Source organism: Megascapheus bottae, chromosome 6, assembly GCF_031878675.1.
Source record: "Megascapheus bottae isolate mThoBot1 chromosome 6, mThoBot2.hap1, whole genome shotgun sequence".
In the NCBI taxonomy this organism is placed as follows: domain Eukaryota; kingdom Metazoa; phylum Chordata; class Mammalia; order Rodentia; family Geomyidae; genus Megascapheus; species Megascapheus bottae.
In genome coordinates, this window is record NC_143514.1 from 72,534,840 (window position 1) to 72,553,817 (window position 18,978).

At 54.0% G+C, this 18,978-nt stretch overlaps 1 protein-coding gene across 7 annotated transcripts in view; it reads left to right on the forward strand.

The window, feature by feature from the left end:
- The first annotated feature begins 435 nt into the window (after positions 1-435).
- Positions 436-18,978, forward strand: part of Kif17 (kinesin family member 17) — a 31,745-nt gene continuing 13,202 nt past the window's right edge. For 3 of the 7 annotated variants that reach the window (XM_090335672.1, XM_090335677.1, XM_090335678.1), the window contains exons 1-7: positions 436-993; positions 5,642-5,788; positions 7,411-7,512; positions 11,764-11,953; positions 12,920-13,366; positions 15,665-15,774; positions 17,147-17,294. In XM_090335672.1, the coding sequence (XP_090191798.1) occupies positions 763-993; positions 5,642-5,788; positions 7,411-7,512; positions 11,764-11,953; positions 12,920-13,366; positions 15,665-15,774; positions 17,147-17,294 (1,375 nt within the window). In that variant the 5' untranslated portion in view covers positions 436-762. Of the gene's footprint in view, positions 994-5,641; positions 5,789-7,410; positions 7,513-8,062; positions 8,154-11,763; positions 11,954-12,919; positions 13,367-15,664; positions 15,775-17,146; positions 17,295-18,978 lie in introns of those variants that run through there. The other 4 variants (XM_090335675.1, XM_090335673.1, XM_090335676.1 and 1 more) reach the window with 2 other exon arrangements.

Sequence of the window (18,978 nt, forward strand, 5' to 3'; positions counted from 1 at the left end):
TGTATGTGGTTCTGAGGAATCGAACCTGCGTCTTCGTGCATGCTAGGCAAGCTCTCTCTACCACTAGGCCAGACTCCTGGCCTGGCTTCGAAAGTGTTTAATACCTGAGAACACATCGGTGGCATCGAATAGCCTCACTGGACTCAGTTGTCTCTGACCTTGCCGAAGGCCTCCTTTCCGGGTGTCATCAAGCGTGGGCTTCCCTGCCAGCAGGCACCTGTGCCCAGCCGCCGAGCCTCTGAAGACCGCTGGGGGGTGGGGGGAGAACCGAGGGGAAAGCGCCCAGCTGGGCCAGCCCCTGCCCCAAGCTCGGCCCAGCGCGCGCCGACGTTCCCGAGCACCGCCCTGTGGCGTCACGGGCGTTGCCGAGCAACGGCGAACGCCGAGACAGCGGGCTAGTGTGAGCGGGTTCGGGTCCTGCGGCGGCGCCTGCAGCCGGATCCCGCACTTCCCCGCCCGGGCCCGGCCTCAGGGACGGGCGAGCCCGGGCGCGGGAGGCGGCGGCGACCCCGGCTCCCGTCCAGCGACTCGTGCCTGGCCCCCTGCCTTCTCTCTGGGGGCCTCCCGAAGAGTCCCATCCCCCCGCCGAGGCCCCGCCCCCTCCGCGCGGCCCCGCCCTCCGCCGCTGGCGCTGGCCCCGCCCTTAGGGCCGGGCGGCCCGGCCGCGCAGCTGGCTGCCCCGGCCCAGGTGCCCACGTTGGTCGTCACGGGGGTGTTGGTTTCCACGTTGCTCCGCGCGCCGGGGATCCCAGCCGTGGCGCCATGGCCTCCGAGTCCGTCAAAGTGGTGGTGCGCTGTCGCCCCATGAACCAGCGCGAGCGGGAGCTGAACTGTCAGCCCGTGGTGACCGTGGACTGTGCCCGCGGCCAGTGCTTCATCCAGAACCCTGCCGCGGCCGACGAGCCCCCCAAGCAGTTCACCTTCGACGGCGCCTACTACATGGATCACTTCACCGAGCAGATCTACAATGAGATCGCCTACCCGCTGGTGGAGGTGAGGGCTTGGGGCTACCACGAAGGGCCTGAAGGAATCACCCCGAAGCTGGGTGAGAAGGCCCTTGGGTGTGGTGAGCCCAGGTGGGTAGCAACAGGTTGGAGACAGCTGGACCCTGCCTGTAGTGTGGCCTCTACTTTCACACTGAACCCAATCCCGTCCCTTTAGTCTCCTTTCCCAAAAAATCCTCGCCTCCTCCAGGACCGAGGATCACAGACTCTCCACCCTCAGAAGAACCTAGTAGTTCCAGCCACTTCTCCCAGGGTGCAGATTCCCCCCCCCCCCCTACACACACACACACGGCACACTCCTCCCCTCAAGGCCAGCCAGCTTCTACTAAGATCAGAAAAACACATCCTGGTGCTTCAGCTATTGGCCTGGCTTTATTGTGGAAGAATGGAAACCCATTACCTTTGGTTTAACCAGGGAGCCAACTACATGTGTTCCATTCAGAGATTGTACTGTCAAAATGGCAGCTCATTTGTGCTTCCTATCAAGGAAAATACATTTCATACATGGGGACACTGAGGCCCAAGCTTCCACATGAGTTTCTGACAGGTGCAGCTTGGCAACACCCCAGCACAGCTTTTCCTCCTCGCATCTCTGCACAGGGAATCACTGGTTCACTGATGGCTCCACGAGAAACAGTGCAGGGACTACTGATCACAGCCTTGACGTGACCCTTCACAGGGCACAATGGGGCATCTGAGGCTCTGAGAAGTCCCACAGTGAAGAAACCAGTTTGACATTATATCCAGTGTCTCCAAAACAATAAAGGGCACTTTCTATTTTGACTAGCAAGCCAAGTAATGTCCTCAAGCACTCTCTTCAATGTCCCCACATCTGCCTGGAGTAGGTCAAGTTTCATGTATCCTGAAGGCCAGTGCTCCCTGATGGTGAGGACCTGACCAGAAATACTCAAAAGGAGGAGGGGCAGCTCCTCTATAGATGGTTCTGACCTATGTAGACAGGTGGTCCATTTCCTGGCCTGGAGTCTCAGTAGAAGGGACATCTAATCCAGCCATCCTTCTATTGGGTTCTGAAATGTCTACCAAATGGAGGATCCATCTGTGCTGCAGGTGACGCCAATTTGCACTTCCCAAAGAAGCCAGTCCCTTCCATCTTTGATGCTGGGCTCCAGGAGACCACCTTGCATACCGAGCCAAGGACCTTCCTGTACTTTCAGCCATGCACCCTGGCTCTGCCTCAGGGTCCCATGGTATTCTTCTCCCTCTATTCAGGGTTGGTATCCTTGATGTCTGGACTGTGTTCTTTCTTGGCCTTGACATCTCTAGGGCCATCAGCCTTGCTCTTGGGGTACCATGCTCTATTTTGCTGCCTCCCATTAAAGGAATGACATGCAAATTATATATGCAAAACATATGCAAATTGCACCCTCGGCTAACTCTGAGCAGGAACCTGTGCCTCCATTAGGCTCTAAAGCCAGAAATGTGGGTGACTGTCCTGCTGAGCTGACTGTTCCCAGGACCTTCTGGTCACTGGTTGGGCCCTAGAGCAATGTCCAGGGAACCTCTTTCCCAGGACCCTTGTTTCCCGTGCTTACTGCACAAAGCTCCCTGTATGGCCACTTTCTGACCTTTCCTTTTTCTCATCCATTGTCAAATCTAAGCTAACTTCCTGGACTTCTTTTGTCCCTGGGTGATCTGAAGCCTTTCCTCCCTCCTCACACCTGTCCTCACCTGCCCCTGCCCTGAACTCCAACCTATCTGTTACCTGTCTCAGGGCTGCTTAGCCAGTGGCTTTATAATCCTCATTTCCTGCCTGCTCATACATCCAGAGTCATCCTGCTGACTCACCCCCAGTCACCAGCAGCCATGTACCAGGGATCTGCCACATCCAGAATGAAGAGGATAGTGTCCAGACATCTGTGCACTGGATAGGACCTTTGATAGGTTTTTTTTTTTTTTTTTTTTGCCAGTCCTGGGCTTGAGCTCAGGGCCTGAGCACTGTCCTTGGACTTTCTCAAGGCTAGAGCTCTACCACTTGAGCCTCAGCACCACGTCTGGCTTTTTTCTATGTATGTGGTACCGAGGAATCGAACCCGGGCTTCGTGCATGCTAGGCAAGCACTCTACCACTAGGCCAAACTCCTGGCCCAAGTTCACGAGATTCTTATAAACCACCAGAAAACCAGAAGTAGAGCTATACTTCAAAGTGGTAGAGTTAGCCTTGAATGAAAAAGCTTGGGGACAGTGCCCAGGCTCCATGGCTGACCAAAAAAAAAAAAAAAAAAAAAAAATCCTAAATGGAACAAAAAGTAGTGGCTAAATGAAAAAAAACAACATAATTTTGTACTGCTTTTGTTTTAGATTTAATTAAAATTTTAAAATGGGCTAATTGTAAGTCCAGTGTGGCCAGTAGTTGCCTGGTGGATGGAACAGCTGTGCTGTGAACTGATACTTTATTTACTGTGCATGTGCTAGGCTTGAACTCACAACCTGGGTGGTATCCCTTAGATGTTGCACTCCAGGGTAATGCTCTATCCCTTTATTTTTATATGGAGTCCTCCTCCTCCTCCTCCTCTTCCTTCTCCTCCTTTTTCTTCTCCTTCTTCTTTATTAGTCATGGGACTTGAACTTTGGCCCTAGGTGCTCTCCCTGAGCTCTTCAGCTCAAAGCTTCTGCCGTACCCCTTGAGCCGCAGTACTAGTTCCTGAGTTCTGGAGCTTAATTGGAAATAAGAGTCTCATGGGCTTTAGTGCCGAGGCTGGCTTTGAACTGTGATCCTCAGATCTCAGCCTCCTGAGTAGCTAGAATTACAGACATGCATGAGCCACTGCCCCTGGCCCTTCTCCACCTCCTCCTTCTTTTCTTTCCTTTTCTTTTCTTTTTTTTTTAGTCAGTTGTAGGGCTTTAACTCTGGGCTTGAGCACTGTCCTTGAGCTCCTCAGCTCAAGGCTAGCACTCTACCACTTTGAGCTGCAGCACCTCTTTCGGTTTTCTGGTGGTTAATTGGACATGTGTCTCATGGACTTTTGTTCCCTGGCTGGCTTTGCACCATGATCCTCAGATTTCAGCCTCTGAGCAGAATTACAGGAGTAATCCCCCAGTGTCTGGCTGGACTCTTTTCTTGTTTGTAGGTCACAGTGACACACCTGTGGTGGTCCCATGTTGTGCTAAGGGCTTTATATGGCCCTTGCTCTCCTACCTCATATGTTTGAAAGCAGCCATGGGATTCTGGTTGGGTGATTTCTCTGTCCTCACTTCAGAGCCCCTGTTCACCAGTGTGTCTTACCACACAACCCACACTGTGACCATGGTTTCCTTGTACAAGGAAAAGTTGCTTTCTCCCTTCTGCTCCAGAAAAGTGGGGTCTTATCCTTTGGGGAGGCGTGGCTATGCAGGGAAATTCTGGCCTTTATGTACCCATATCTCCTGGAGCTCCTGCCCAGCTATGTGTGTGTGATCTTTGCAATAAAACTGGGACCTTGGGACCAGGAAGCAGTTTTTTAGATCCTCTTATACCCCCACAGTATGTTCTAGAACTTGCCAGTAAGGTCAGGGTCAGTTTCCATCTTGTTCCCTGCTTTGTCCCCAGCTAGAACATGGTTCCAGGCACAGAGAAGCCAGCCAGTTCCTAGTGAGTGAACAGATGTATCTGTGCATGAAGAATGAGTTTAGAAATGGCACCTGCTTTGCTTCCAGTCTCCTGTCCTAGCCTCACCTCCATCCTCAGGTCCCAGTTCTGCTCATACTCAAGGTCTCTCCTTTTGCCTTTGCTTAAGCTGTGCCCTCAGCCTGGGGTGCTTCCCTCTGCCACCTGTCAAATTGCCCTTCCAGCTCCCCAAGTTCTGCTCTGTGCTTGCTACCTAGAAGGCTTTGCCTGGTTCTTCCTATACTACCCTGGTTCCCTTCTTCACACTCTTCCTCTCTTCCTGTCGCTGGAATATCTGCTATGACTACCCCTTCCTGGTCTGGGGGAGAAACACTTTCAGCACCCCCATGCTTGTATAGAGAGCACCCACTTGTACCAACATATTGTATTCTACTGAGATTATGAAGCGGCTTGAACTCAGGGTCTGGATGCTGGCCTTAAGCTCTTTTGCTCAAGGCTAGCACACTACCACTTTGAATCATAGCTCCACTTCTGGGTTTGGGGGACTTTTCTGCCCAGGGCAGCTTCAAACCACAATCCTCAGATCTTGGCCACCTGAGTAGCTAGGATTGCAGGCATGAACTACCAGCGCTTAGTTAGGAAAACCATTCTTATTCTTTATGACAGATGTGGAAACTGAGGTTCAGTGTGCCCAAGCTTAGCTCCAGGACACACAGTATAGAGTGGAGAGAAGATCTGAGCTCTGGTGGTCAGGTGCCTAGCACAAGCTTTTCTTGAGGGCTAAATCTTCTATACCCCCTTTCCTCCCAGGTCATGAACTCTACAGGGTTGGAGGCATGGCTGGGGTGGTAGAGTGCTAGGCAGTGAATGAAAGCTTCAGATACTGAATTCGAGTCCTGGTCTCAGATTAAACAAACAACAACAACAACAAAAACCTACAGCTGTACCAGCCTCTTTTCCACTCCTGCCCTCCCCAGCCCAGTGCCAGTGCGGTGGGAGACCCAGGCAGGGGTCTGAGTCTGTGGATAAGGCCTGGTCAGCTGAGCACCAGGCTTTGACTTCCTCCCACACAGGGAGTCACTGAGGGCTACAATGGCACCATCTTTGCATATGGCCAGACGGGCAGCGGGAAGTCCTTTACCATGCAGGGCCTGTCAGAGCCACCCTGCCAGCGAGGAATCATCCCCCGGGCCTTTGAGCACGTGTTTGAGAGCGTCCAGGTAAGAGCAAGGGGAAGGGTGGGGCAGGGCTGGCGCCACAGTGATGGTCCCAGGAGGGAGAGATGGGGGGCAGGCACTTGTGACCTGAGACGTGAATGAAGGCATATAGAGCCTCGTGTTAATTTGGTACAAGTCAGAGGAGGCAGGCATTAGTTTCTAGGAATTCTAGCTACTCAAGAGGCTGAGATCTGGAGGACCATATTTCAAAGCCAGATTGGACAGAAAAGGCCCTAAGGTTCCATTTCTAATTAATCAGCAAAAAGCTAGGCTTGAGTCAGGCATGGCTCAACTGGTAGAGCACTAGCTATGAGCAAACAAGCTGTGGAAGCTTGAGGCCTTAAAGTTTGAACCCCAGTACCACAAGAGAGAGAGAGAGAGAGAGAGAGAAAGAGAGAGGGGGGGGAAGGAAAGAAAAGAGAGAGAGGGAAGGAAGGAAGGAAAAAAAAACCCCAAAACTGACTGTGTGTCTGTGGTTCATGCCTGTAATTCTAGCTACTCAGAAGGCTGAGATTTAGCCAGGTACTGGTGGCTCATGCCTATAGTCCTAGCTGAGATCTGAGGATTGTGGTTCAAAGCTAGCCTGAGCATGAAAGTCTATAAGACTCAGATCTCCAGTTAACCACCAGAAAACTGGAAGTGGCACTGTGGCCCAAGTGGTAGAGCACTAGCCTTGACCTGAAGAGCTTAGGGACAACACTCAGGCCCAGAGTTCAAGCCCTACAACTGACAAAAAAGAAGAAGGAGCTAGGAGGAGCAGGAGCAGGAGGAGGAGGAGAAGGAGGAGAAGAAGAAAATGAGATTTGAGAATCACAGTTCAGAATTAGCCTGGGAGAGAAAGTCTGTAAGGTTCTTAGCTCTAACCACCAGAAAACTGGAAGTGGTGCTGTGGCTCAAAGCTCAGGGATGACCATGAGTTCAAGCCACACAATTGACAAAAAAGATAGAAAGAAGGAAGGATGGAAGGAAGAAAGGAAGACCAATTGAATTCTACCTATCAGCTCATATTTTAATTAATTGTTAAGAAAGGAAAGGAGAGGAGAGGAGATGAGGAGAGGAGAGGAAAGGAAGAAAGACCAATTGAATTCTACCAATCAGCTCATGTTTTAATTTACCGTTTTTTGATTTTTAACATTTAGCCTTTCCCATGGATGTGATAACTCTGAGCCCTGTGTTCGCAATGGCTCCTCTGTATAGGAGAGTTCCTCCAGCCAGGCTTTGTGTGATGCCCTTTGTGTAATTGTCTTTCTGCATCCCTTATTGGTGGTGACCCCAGGCGATATGCAGTAGTTAAGAGAGCAGCTAGGAGTCCACTCAGAGCTTGAGCCAAGAGATAATTGACAGGCTTGTGTCCTCAGTTTCTTTACCTGAGTAATGGGAGGCCTCTTTCCCCTTCCTCAAGAGGCTGAAAGGCAGAGAAGAAGACAGGTAGCCTGACATGGAGACACCAGTGGGCCCACCAGACCTGGAGGAGGGAGGGTCTGTCCAGAGAACAGGAAGTGGGGATGGAGGGGGAGTTGTGTGGCCTTCCATCCCCCTTCTGGATATCCTTGCTGTAGGGGTCCAGGCCTGACAACAGTCAAAGTTGCAGTCTCTGTGTCTGTGTGTTCTGTCCACTTCCACAGTGTGCCGAAAACACCAAGTTCCTGGTTCGAGCCTCTTACCTCGAGATCTACAATGAAGATGTCCGAGACCTGCTGGGGGCTGACACCAAGCAGAAGCTGGAGGTGAGTGTGGGCCCCAGTGGGTGGGAACCTCAGATGGGCATGGACGGGGTGGGGGGGACACTCTACCACTTGAGTCACAGCTCCATTTCCAACGTTTTTAGAGATGAGACTCTCAACAGACTTTACCACCCAGGCTGGCTTTGAACTGGGATCCTCAGATCTCAGCCTCCTGAGGAGCTAGGATCACAAGTGTGAGACACTGGCACCCAGCTTATCTGCTGGGGTCATCACTTACTAGATACTTACTGTTTAGGGGTTATTTGAGGCTTAGCCTTTTCATGTGTCCAAGTTCCACCCTGCCTCTGGTGCCAAACCCAGACTGAAGCCAGAGCTGGGTGATTTGGGGTCCTCGGTTGCAAACATCTCATTTTACTTCGGCCAAGCTTGGACCTGGGGATATTGTTCCTCCTTGGCAGGGGACCGGGCACCTTGATGCTGCCTTGTAGGTTCTGGTGAGGACCTGGAAGGCACTGAGGGCAGCCCTCTTGGCAGCACTGGCTCCACACGGGAGCTCTTTCATGCTTTGGAGACTCAGAAAAAGGACAAAGACCCTGACAAGCTCGCCAGGCAGAGTCCTCAGAAGACAGGATCAAGGACAGCTGACGGCTCAGGACAAGGAATTATGAGAGTTGGTTGACTCAGTGAGTCCTGTAGACATTTCACAAACTACCCCTCAGTGTCCTCAGTGTATAGGTTAGAGACAAAGGAATGTCACCTCAAAGCAATGGGAAGCATAGCTTGATGGGTAAGGGTTCTTTCCAGATGGGCAGAACCAGGCAGACATTTTTGGGAGCCCAGCAAGGTCAAAATAACTGCTGGTCTGGGTATGGTTATGCACACTGGTAATCCCAGCAGTTGGGAGGGAGCAGCAGGAAGGCTGAGTCAGATAGGGCTACCTAACCAGGCCCTGTCAAAGACAGAAAGAGAAAGGCAGAATGGGAAGGAGGGAGGGAAAAGGGGAAGGGTAAAAGAAGAAAGAAAACAGACCTGCCAGGAGTGGACAGCCAGTGTGAATGGCCAAGCTGGACTCCAGGCTGGGGCCCCTTGGTCTGGGCCTTGGTAAGAGGCACCAGTCATTTCTCCCAACTAGGGCTCTTTTATATACTGGATGGGCTTAGTCCAGTCCAAAGAGAAGAGGCCAGTGGAGGGTGCCGAAGTTTATCTGTGGTCCAGATGCTGGTGGGCTGCCCTTTTCCCACGCCAGCTCTGGGGCACCATAGTCAGTTACTGCAGCTTCAGGGAAGGGAGAAGCAGATGCCAGGCCCTGCATCACTCCAGGCCTTCGTGGAGTGGTCTCTGCCCCTGGGCCCCACAGTCTCCATCCAGACCAGGCTCGGCCCCTCCTCATGCAGCAAGCTGGGCACAGGCACAGCATTGCTTTGCCCTCTCCGTGCAGGAACCTCTGCCACTCACATGGCGTTCCCCACCCCCCCTTCCTGTGCACATGAGTCACTGCTGAGCTCCCGGCTGGGGAAGCAGGCAGAGGAGGTGGATGCCAGGCAGCCTGCCCACTTAGCACATCTGTGGTTCATCTAGAAAACCACATCTACCAGTGGATAGAACTCGAGCCCACCTGACCCAGAGCAGCAGGGGACCCCCACACACACTTCTTCCTTGCCACCCCTGGACCCAGGAAAGGCCTTGTTCTTAGGACTTTAGTGAGCTGCTACCTCAGAGGATGTCTGTATGGTGGGTGCATTCCAGGAAACACACTCTATGGGTACCGGACCTGTAACACGCTCCCTCATGGGTGACATCCTGTTCTTATCAGGGAACAGGCTGGAGGCCTCAAGAAGGGCACAAAAGTCCATGGGCTACAGATGGATTTGAACTTGGGTCATATTCCCCTGCAAAAGTCCCTAACCTGTATTTGACACAGGGACCCTGATAAGCATTATCACTACAGGATATTAAATCTGCAAAGGGCCCAACTGGAGACTTGGAAAAACCAGAGGTCCCCCCTCCCCAAACAGACACCATCCCAGTGCTCAAATGCCTTGGGGCATCTCCAGTGTCTTGTCCCACCCCCACGAGCAGATAGTGTGGAGGACTGCCTCTCCCGGTGGCCTGGTCTCTGCTCCTGTGTCGTCCTCCATCCCCGGCTGCAGCTCTGCTGGTTACTATAGCAACCTGGCTCTGTCCTCTTGCAGCCAAGATGAGTAGTTACCAAGGAACAGGCTCACAGCTGGCAGCCATCAATTGGTGCCACAGTTGAGGGTGGGGTGGGGAAGGAGAGGTGAGGGGGGAGCCCCTGGGGGCATCAGGAGGTGGGAGATAAAAGAGTGGGAGCTCTCCTGGGGGAGGGCTCATCTCCTGAGGCTGCTCAGGTCCAAAGAAGCTTCGTCTTCTTCATTCACGGCTGGTTCCCAGAGCCCCGCTGAGTACCTTTCCCACCCTTTCCCCACTCCCCACCCTTTCCCCCTGTCACAGCTGAGGGAGCTGAGGGCTGTGGATGGGAGCTGGCTGACTTCCAATCCATCAGACTAAATAGGAAACTAGCAGAATAGATGAAGCCCTGGGTAACCAGCCCTTCTCCGGGGTTCAGTATACACGGGGTGAGCTCTGATTTCTGGGGGTGTGGCATCATCCAAGCAGGCCGTTCTCTGGGTGCCACATGAAGTACAGCCCCAGCACTCGGGACTGGCGCTCAGCCACACTGTTCGCTTCTGTCCTTGGGTGCTCCTCCCCCCCCACCCCCCGCCCAAGCTCAGTTCTTCCCTGTGCTTCCTACAGGATTCGCAGTGCGCTCCATCTTGTCTCTGCCACCTTCCATCACTCTGATCCCGCTAATAGCCATATGGCCTTCAGCAAGTCCCCTAACCCTTCCACATCCGCTCCATGGATCCTAATTGTGCAGGCTGAGTCGTTAGAACTGCCCCCCACACCGCACCTTCCCCTCCCCCCTGCAAAGCTGCCAGGAGCAACACCCCTGAGCCTCTGTGGCTTCAGCCACTAGCAACACATCTTTTCTCCTAATTTATTCCACTCATGCCAGAGGGCTTTTATTTCCTTTCATACTTGGAAAAGATTGCATTTCGCAGTTTTCTGAGAGCCACTGGGCATACTGGCTCCCCGGGAAGTGCATCAGATACAGGGGCCTCATGTTGAGGGCTGGGCAGGGGAGCAGAACACTTCAGGAACCCTAGGCTGCCAGTGGATCTAGGGGATCATGCCTTGAGCTGAGGAGCCCAGGACAGCGGGCATTCCCTTGCCTGGAGGGAGACCATCAGGAACCATCCAGGCAGGACAGAGAGAGCCCTTGGGACCAGAGCTGAAAACCAGCTCACAGCCAGGCACAGGTTCTCATGCCTGTGATCCTAGCTGTTGAAGAAGCTGAGATCTGAGGATCATCGTTCAAGGCTAGCCTGCGTAGGAAAGTGTATGAGAATCTTATCTCGAATTAAGCAGCACAAAGCTGGAAGCAGAGCTGTGGCTCAAGTGGTAGAATGCTACCTTTGAGTGAAAAGCTAAGGGACAGCCATGTGCCAGTGGCTCATGCCTGTAATTGTAGCTACTTATAAGGCTGAGATCTAAGGATCATGGTTCAAAGCCAGCCTGGCCAGAAACTTTCATGAAACATTTTTTTGTGTGTGTGCCAGTCCTGGGGCTTGAGCTCAGTGCCTGAGCACTGTCCTTGGACTTTCTCCATGCTAGAGCTCTACCACTTGAGCCTCAGCACCACTTCTGGCTTTTTTCTATGTATGTGGTACCGAGGAATTGAACCCGGGTCTTCATGCATGCTAGGCAAGCACTTTAACCACTAGGCCAAACTCCTGGCCCCTGACTTTTTTTTTTATGTATGTGGTACCAAGAAATCAAACCCGGGCCTTCGTGCATGCTAGGCAAGCACTCTACCACTAGGCCAAACTCCCAGCTAAGAGATAGGGCCCAGACTGAGTTGGAGGCCCAGGACTGCCACTTTCCCCCTCAAACAACAAGTTTCACGGTAATTGTACTAACAATGATGAGGCGATCATGGCTGCCTTACTTTGAGGCATTGGTCCTGTGCACTTTGGGCTGAGCACCGTAAGTGCTGGTCTAAGTCCTCACCGTGTTACCTATAAGGCAGGTGTCATCTTATGCCCATTTTACAGATGTGGAAACTGAGGTTTGGGTTCAGTCACTGGCCTCCGGTAGGTTTTCAGAGTGGGAAACTGAAGTAGTCCCCTGCCCTGCACGAGGGCCAAAGCGGTCTGGACTGGGCTCCTTGGAGACACAGGCGGCCTCCCCGCCCTCCCCTGCCACCCACAGCTGAAGGAGCACCCGGAAAAGGGCGTGTACGTGAAGGGGCTGTCCATGCACACCGTGCACAGCGTGGCCCAGTGCGAGGGCATTATGGAGACGGGCTGGAAGAACCGCTCGGTCGGTTACACCCTGATGAACAAGGACTCTTCACGCTCACACTCCATCTTCACCATCAGCATCGAGATCTATGCCGTGGGTATGTGGGCGTGGGATGGGGGGGCAGCTGGGCTAGACCTCCTGAGCCAGATCTCTACCCTGCTAGCCAAACACCTCATCTGCTGGAGCCTGGGAGTGGCAGGACTGCCTCTGCCGACGGGGCCTCCCTGTGCCAGCTACAAAGTGACAGTAATGAATGCCTTCGGTGCCAAGCCATCCACACAGAGTAGCTCATTCTTTCTACGTATGCCTGTGTTCCAGTCCTGGGACTTGAACTCAAGCCGTCCCTTAGCTTTTCCACTCAAGTCTAGTCTCTACTGCTTGAGCCGTAGCTCCACCTCCAGCTTTTTTTTTTTTTTCTAGTGAATTGGCGATAAGAGTCTTTGGACCTTTCTGTCCAGACTGGCTTTGAACCGTGATCTTCAGATCTCAGCCTCTAGAATAGTTAGGGTTACTGGTATGAGCCAGTGCATCTAAACCCATTACTCCAACCAGTACCTGGCTTTCCTGTCCCCAGCACCTAGGCTCTGCAGAACTGGCCTTGCTTTTAGGAAACTGGACCTCTGGTGCATGCTGGGCCCAGGGAAACCCCATGAAAATATGGTGCAGATTGACTTTATTCTTTCCAACAACCAGCACTCAAGAGCCAGCCAGTTCTAGTCTGTGTGTGAATCCAGGAGGGGCATGGCTCTGCTAAAGTCATGCAGCAGGAAGAAGACAGATATGGCTTGGGATTTGAGGCTACAGGTCTCTTAAGTGGATGTTTTTAAAGATATGACATCTTTTGCCTTGGGCAGTGTCCCCCAGAGAGCAGGCTATAGCTCTGTGCCCCAGTCCTGGAGTCAGACAGCCTGAGTTCTGGTCTTGATTCTGGTCTTGGCCTCTGTGTGTCCCTGGGTGACTTGTGCACCATTTTTGAGCCTCAGTGCTCACATCTAGAAGATGGGTCCATGGCTGTGCTTCCTCCATGGCTCTCACCCCGAGGCCCTCTCCCCCTTGTCTGCAGACGAGAGGGGTAAAGACCATCTTCGTGCTGGGAAGCTGAACCTGGTGGACCTGGCAGGCAGTGAGAGGCAGTCCAAGACGGGAGCCACCGGGGAGCGGCTCAAGGAGGCCACCAAGATCAACCTGTCGCTGTCTGCGCTGGGCAATGTCATCTCCGCCCTGGTAGACGGGCGCTGCAGACACATCCCCTACCGTGACTCCAAGCTCACCCGCCTGCTGCAGGACTCGCTGGGCGGCAACACCAAGACGCTGATGGTGGCCTGCCTGTCCCCCGCCGACAACAACTACGACGAGACCCTCAGCACGCTGCGCTATGCCAACCGAGCCAAGAACATCAAGAACCAGCCGCGCATCAATGAGGACCCCAAGGATGCGCTGCTCCGAGAGTACCAGGAGGAGATCAAGAGGCTGAAGGCCATCCTGGCCCAGCAGATGAGCCCCAGCACAGGTGGGGCAGAGGGCAAGGCTTCCACCATCCCGCCCTCCCCGTGGCAAGCTCCTCCTGTGAGCCCTCAGGGAGAGGCCAGGCCCCCCCCCCCCCCCCCCCCGTGCATCTGTCACCATCCTGTTCTCTGCCCCAGCAGAGTCGTGATCTCAGCGGCTGGCTGACTCACTTCCACACGTCCCACCCCTGTTCCTTCACACCCAAGCTTTAGGCTGTCATCTGGCAAGGGGGAACCAGGCCTGGAACAGGGGCCTGCAGGACCCCCGGGGGGGGTGGGGAGGGGGCTCTGTTCTGTTCCTCCTCTGTCTCTTGGCATTCATCAGCCCATTCGTACTTCTGCCCATGGGCCCCTGATCATTGTACATCCACCCCTTTTTTGGCCTGCCCCCCATCCTATCTATCCACAATTACTCATTCACCCATCTACCTTACCATCCTTACCTATCTGCCTTCCCACCCACTCCGTGACTTACCGGCTTACCCGTCATGCCTACTCACGCATCTGCCCACTGTTCACCCTCCCTCCCCGCTCTACACCCATCATTCCAGTCTCCCAGCTGTCTAGCCACCTACTCATTTTCTCAGCAGCCCCCCCTTTCCATCCAGAGGTCCCTGGACCCCTCCTGTGTGTAGGCCAAGGCTGGCTGCTGGGGATGGTGATGGCTGGGACTGAGGACTGGGGGAGGAGGACACTGTGGGACCATCACACTATGCAGGACCAAGGGTTAAGGCCAAGAGAAGGGTGTGGCCGGGCAGGGGTGCAGCCAGTGAGAAGGCTTCAGAGGACTCGGGCTCAGGCCTGGGCTTAGCGGGAAACACTTCCCTGCTACTCTGATCCTTGTCTTGCGGGCTGTCTGGGGAGGGGTGCAGGGTGGTGAGCTACAGGGCAGTCAGGGTGGCATGGAAGGGCAGGGCACGTCTTCCTGCCTAGCTTGACCCTGCTCACCTGGGCCAAGGGAGAAGCAAGAGCCCCAGCCCTGGCACTGGCATGGCACCCCCTGCTGGGTGGGGCAGCTGTTCCTGGGTGAAGATCCTGCCCCTCAGTGGCAGCGGTGGGGGCAGGCAGGGGAGTCAGCAGGTAAAAGCTGGGAGCTAGCCCACTTGCTGCAACTGGGGTCACAGCGTCCACCCAGCATCACATTTCTCACTCAGGTGCCGTGTCTTTCTGTCTTTCCCTTTAGCATGGTGTGAAGCGTTTTCCCCGTTTGCTCCCAGCCTCCCCCTGACGCCACCCCCCGACCCGCTTCCGTGCTGTCTTGCCCCTCCTCTAAGCAGGCCTCCCCACGTCTCTTAAGTGGCCCTGTCTCTGAGAAACATAGCTGTCAGGCCTCAGGCTGGCCTTGTCCTCTTGGCTCAGCTGGCTTTCCCTTCCACACCCTGGCTCCCTGGATACTCTGTCTCCATCTTCCTCCAGGCCCTCAGCTTTTCTTTTTTTTTTTTTTTTTGCCAGTGATGGGCTTAAGCTCAGGGCATGAACCCTGTCCTTGGACTTTCTCAAGGCTAGAGCTCTACCACTTGAGCCTCAGCACCACTTCTGGCTTTTTTCTATGTATGTGGTACTGAGGAATTGAACCCGGGTCTTCATGCATGCTAGGCAAGCACTTTAACCACTAGGCCAAACTCCCGGCCCAGGCCCTCAGCTTTTCTTCTCCACTCCCCTGAGGCTCCTCCCCTCCTCGACCCCAACACCCTGGCCATTCCAGGTTTGCTTCTGTGACCCTTCTGCTCTCCACACTCACTCCCGAGGCTCTTCAGTATTGGGCCTCATTTACTTCCCAACCTTTACTCTGCCAACCTTCCCCATGATTCACTTTTCCCCAGCCCAGCAGCTTCCCAGTGTAGACTCAGGCCTGCCCCAGGGCCTTCGCATGCTCTGCTCCCTAGTCTGGAAAGTTCTTTCCCCAGTTCTCTGCGTGCCTCCGCCCCTCACTTCGTATCTTTGCTGTCATCTATGAGACCTCTATGAGGTCTTGCCTGGTCACAGGACTGGAAGTGATCCTCCTGTTTTCTCCTGCTGCTTACATTACCGTCCTGGTTATGCCAGCATCCTCCTGGTTTTGTGCTTGTGTTGCTTGCCTTTCTTCCTTGGGAAGCTGAGCATGGGTGTAGAATTTGCCTGCTCTGCACTGTGCTGCTGTTCTACAGTCTCCACAAGCTCTGGCTGCCCCACACAGACTTGTGTGAGTGACACCACATTCCATGGAGAAGGTGGTGAAGTCAACACTTCAAGCCTTTTCTGGATGATCACATTGATCTGATCCTTCCAAACCTGGCTCTCCACTCCTTTCTGCTTCCCCACAGCCCTGCAGTCCAACCAGGTGCCCTCAGGTCCTGTCGAGGTTGAGGAGAGACTGTTGCCACTCCCTGTAGTCCAGCCCGACACAGAGGCCGAGAAGCAGCTGATTCGGGAGGTGAGACTGAGCAGGCGGATGGGGCAGGCTTGGTAGGCCCAGCCAGAGCGGAGGGCGACTGGGCAGTTAGGATCGTGCAGGCTGCATTCCTTCTTCCCTCTCCACTGCGGGGTTGATAACATTCCTCCTTTTTTGTGCCAATACTGGGGCTTGAACTTAGGACCTGGGTGCTGTCGTTAAGCTTTTTTTCACTTAAAGCTGGTGCTCTACCACCTCAGCCACTGCTCTACTTCTGGCTTTTCGGTGGTTCATAGGAGCTTCTGGGAGCTCAAGCTGTCCTCTGAGCCTTCGCTCCCATAGGCCTGGGGTAGGTCCAGGTGTCAAGTCCATCTCTGGGGCCCTGGGTCTGCCACCAGAGGAGAGCTGAGCTTAAGCCCACAGAAACAAGAGAAGTCCCACTTTCAGGCTTCTGAGTGGGTGTGGACTTTGAATTACAGATTCCCTGGATGGACAAGAGGGAGGCGTCCTCATTCCAGGACGAGCCCTGGCTGTCCAGCAAGCAGGCACTAGTGCCCCCAAGTGGTCACCAGGGAAAAGAGACAAAATATGAAGCCAGAATGGCCAGGCTAGGACTGTTAATTTTATATATTATGGCCATTATATATAGTCTCTGAGAAATGTAGCCTCAGGCACAACACAAAAAAGCCAGATGCTCACCCCTATAATACTAGCTACTCAGAAAGATGAGCTCTGAGGATCATGATTCAAAGCCAGCCTGGGCAGGAAAGTCCATGAGACTCTTATCTCCAAGTAACCACCAAAAAGCAGGAAGTAGAGCTGTGGCTCAAATGTTAGTGCACTAGCCTGGAGCACAAAAGCTCAGGGATAGCACCTAGGTGCTGAGTTCAGGCCCCAGGACCAACACACACACACACACACACACACACACACACACACACACACACACACACACACAGTGGGCACAGTGGTTCACACTTGCAATCCCAGCTCTTTGAGAGGTTGGCATAAGAGAATCTCAGTTAGAGGTCTGGCTCAGGAAAAGGTTAGTAAGATCTTGTCCCAAAGAACGAGCTGGGTGTGGTGAGGCCTCCGTGTGTCCCCAGCTGTGTTGGAGGTAGAAGTAAGAAGGACTGAAGTCCAAAGTCAACCTCAGGCTAAAAGTAGAGTCCTTATCTGAAAAATAAAGAAAGGAAAAAGGGCTGGGGGTGTGGCTCAAGTGGCTCTGGGCCTGCTTAGCCCTGAGTTCAAACTCTACTGCTGCCCCCCCATGCATGAACTCTACAGAAAGGCCTCTGCCAGTGAGCAGCCACCAGTGTGCCCGGTGCGAATGGGTGTCCATGTTATTCTCTATCGTCCGCACTGGGTGGATTACCAGAAGGCACCACCTCCCCCCCTCCTCCCACCCTCCCAGGAATACGAGGAACGCCTGGCCCGGCTGAAGGCCGACTATGAGGCAGAGCAAGAGTCCCGGGCCAGGCTGGAGGAGGACATCACAGCCATGCGCAACTCCTATGACGTGAAGCTGTCCACGCTGGAGGAGAGCCTGCGGAAGGAGAGCGGTATGAGCTGCCAGGCGGGTGCCCTCCCCCCTCGTCACTGCCCTCAGAGTGCCCCATGCACCCTTGTAGTTCCCACCTCATGCCACCACTGCCCAGCCAGGCAGGTACCACAGCCAGCCTCATGGGAAGGTGAAGAAACCAGGGTACCTTGCCCCTGTCTTCACAGCTGGTAAGTAGAGCCCAGGCCCCACGCCTTTCTGCTGTGGTGCCTGTCTGTTACCAAGACAACCACATCCCATAAAGACTCCCGCCCAAGGAAGAGTGTTCATTGGCTGCTTCTGTCTTCTGACTGGTCTTTTAGGATGCTTTCCCATAGCCCTGGCTCACACACCCTGTTGCAGGGAGGCTGGGCTACCTGCTGCTGCCTGTAGTACCAGAACAGCCGGTGCTAAGGCTAAGCACTGTGTGTGGCCCCCACTGTGTGCTGCACACTATAGGGGAGCTCTCTGTGTCCCCTCCTGGGAGAGGTGGGGAAACGGAGGCTAAGCAAGGTCCAGGGGAGGTGCCAGGCTTCAGGAAAGGGAAACAGGACTCTTTAGGGGACACAAGGTGTGTCTGGAGGGGGTTCTAGCACCCCTTAACTGGGAGGACCAGGAGGCCTGCCCAGGTGAGGCGGGTTAGGCCATTCCTGACTGAGGCCCAGAGGAAGAAGAGGCCCGCGTCTAGTGCGTTATGTCCTTCAGACTGTTGCTCACCGTATGAATAGCAGGTCTCCACTGTTTAGTTTCTGAAACCCTAACATGTTCCAACATGCTCCCATACGTGTTCCCAGGATCCATTGGGCACTGGGTACCCAGCATCCTCTGGGGCAGGGGTGCTGCCGTGGGGGGCCTGAGGTCTCCGCTTTGGGAGGCAGTGATATTGGAAGGGCAGCCTGCTCCTGTGTGGGTCTGAGCTGCCCATGCTGGTCAGGGATGGCTTCTCAGAAGAGGAGGAGGCAAGGCGGGTGTGGTGACTCACACTATACTCCTAGCTACTCAGAAGGCTGATATGAGGATTGAGGTTCAAAGCCAGCTCAGGCACTAATCACTAGAAAAGGGGAAGTGGGGCTGTGGCTCAAGGGGTAGGGCAGTAGCATTGAGCTGAAGTGCTCAGGGACAGCGCCCAGGCCCAGAGTTCAAGCCTCAGGACCCACGAAGAAGGAGGAAGAGGAGGAGGAGGAGGAGGAGGAGGAGGAGGAGGAGGAGGAGGAGGAGGAGGAGGAGGAGGAAACAGGGTTTGGGTTCTGATGTGGAGCAAGCAGAGGTGGGGCTGGCCACACTAGCTCTGGCTGGACTCTTCAGCACATTTCTTGGAGATGGCAAGCTGTGGCTATCTTTTTGAGGAGTTGTCCCCATGCTTGTCCCTTTTGAGATGCTATAGGAAGGTCTCTCTCTGTCTGTCTCTGTCTCTGCTTCTCTCTCTCTTCTCTGTCTCTTTCTCTTTTTGTACTGGTTTTGGAGCTTGAACTCAGGACATTGGTGTTATCCTGTAGCCTGCCCCAGGGTAGTGCTCTACCGCTTGAGCACTACTTTTGGCTTTTTGCTGGTTAATTGGAGATAAGATTTGTTCTTGCCTGGGCTGGTTTCAATCTGCGATCCTCAGATCTGTCTCCTGAGAAGCTAGGATTATGGGCATGAGCCAAGCCCCATGTCTGTCTGTGTCTGTCTGTCTGTCTGTCTGTCCATTCATCCATCTATCTACT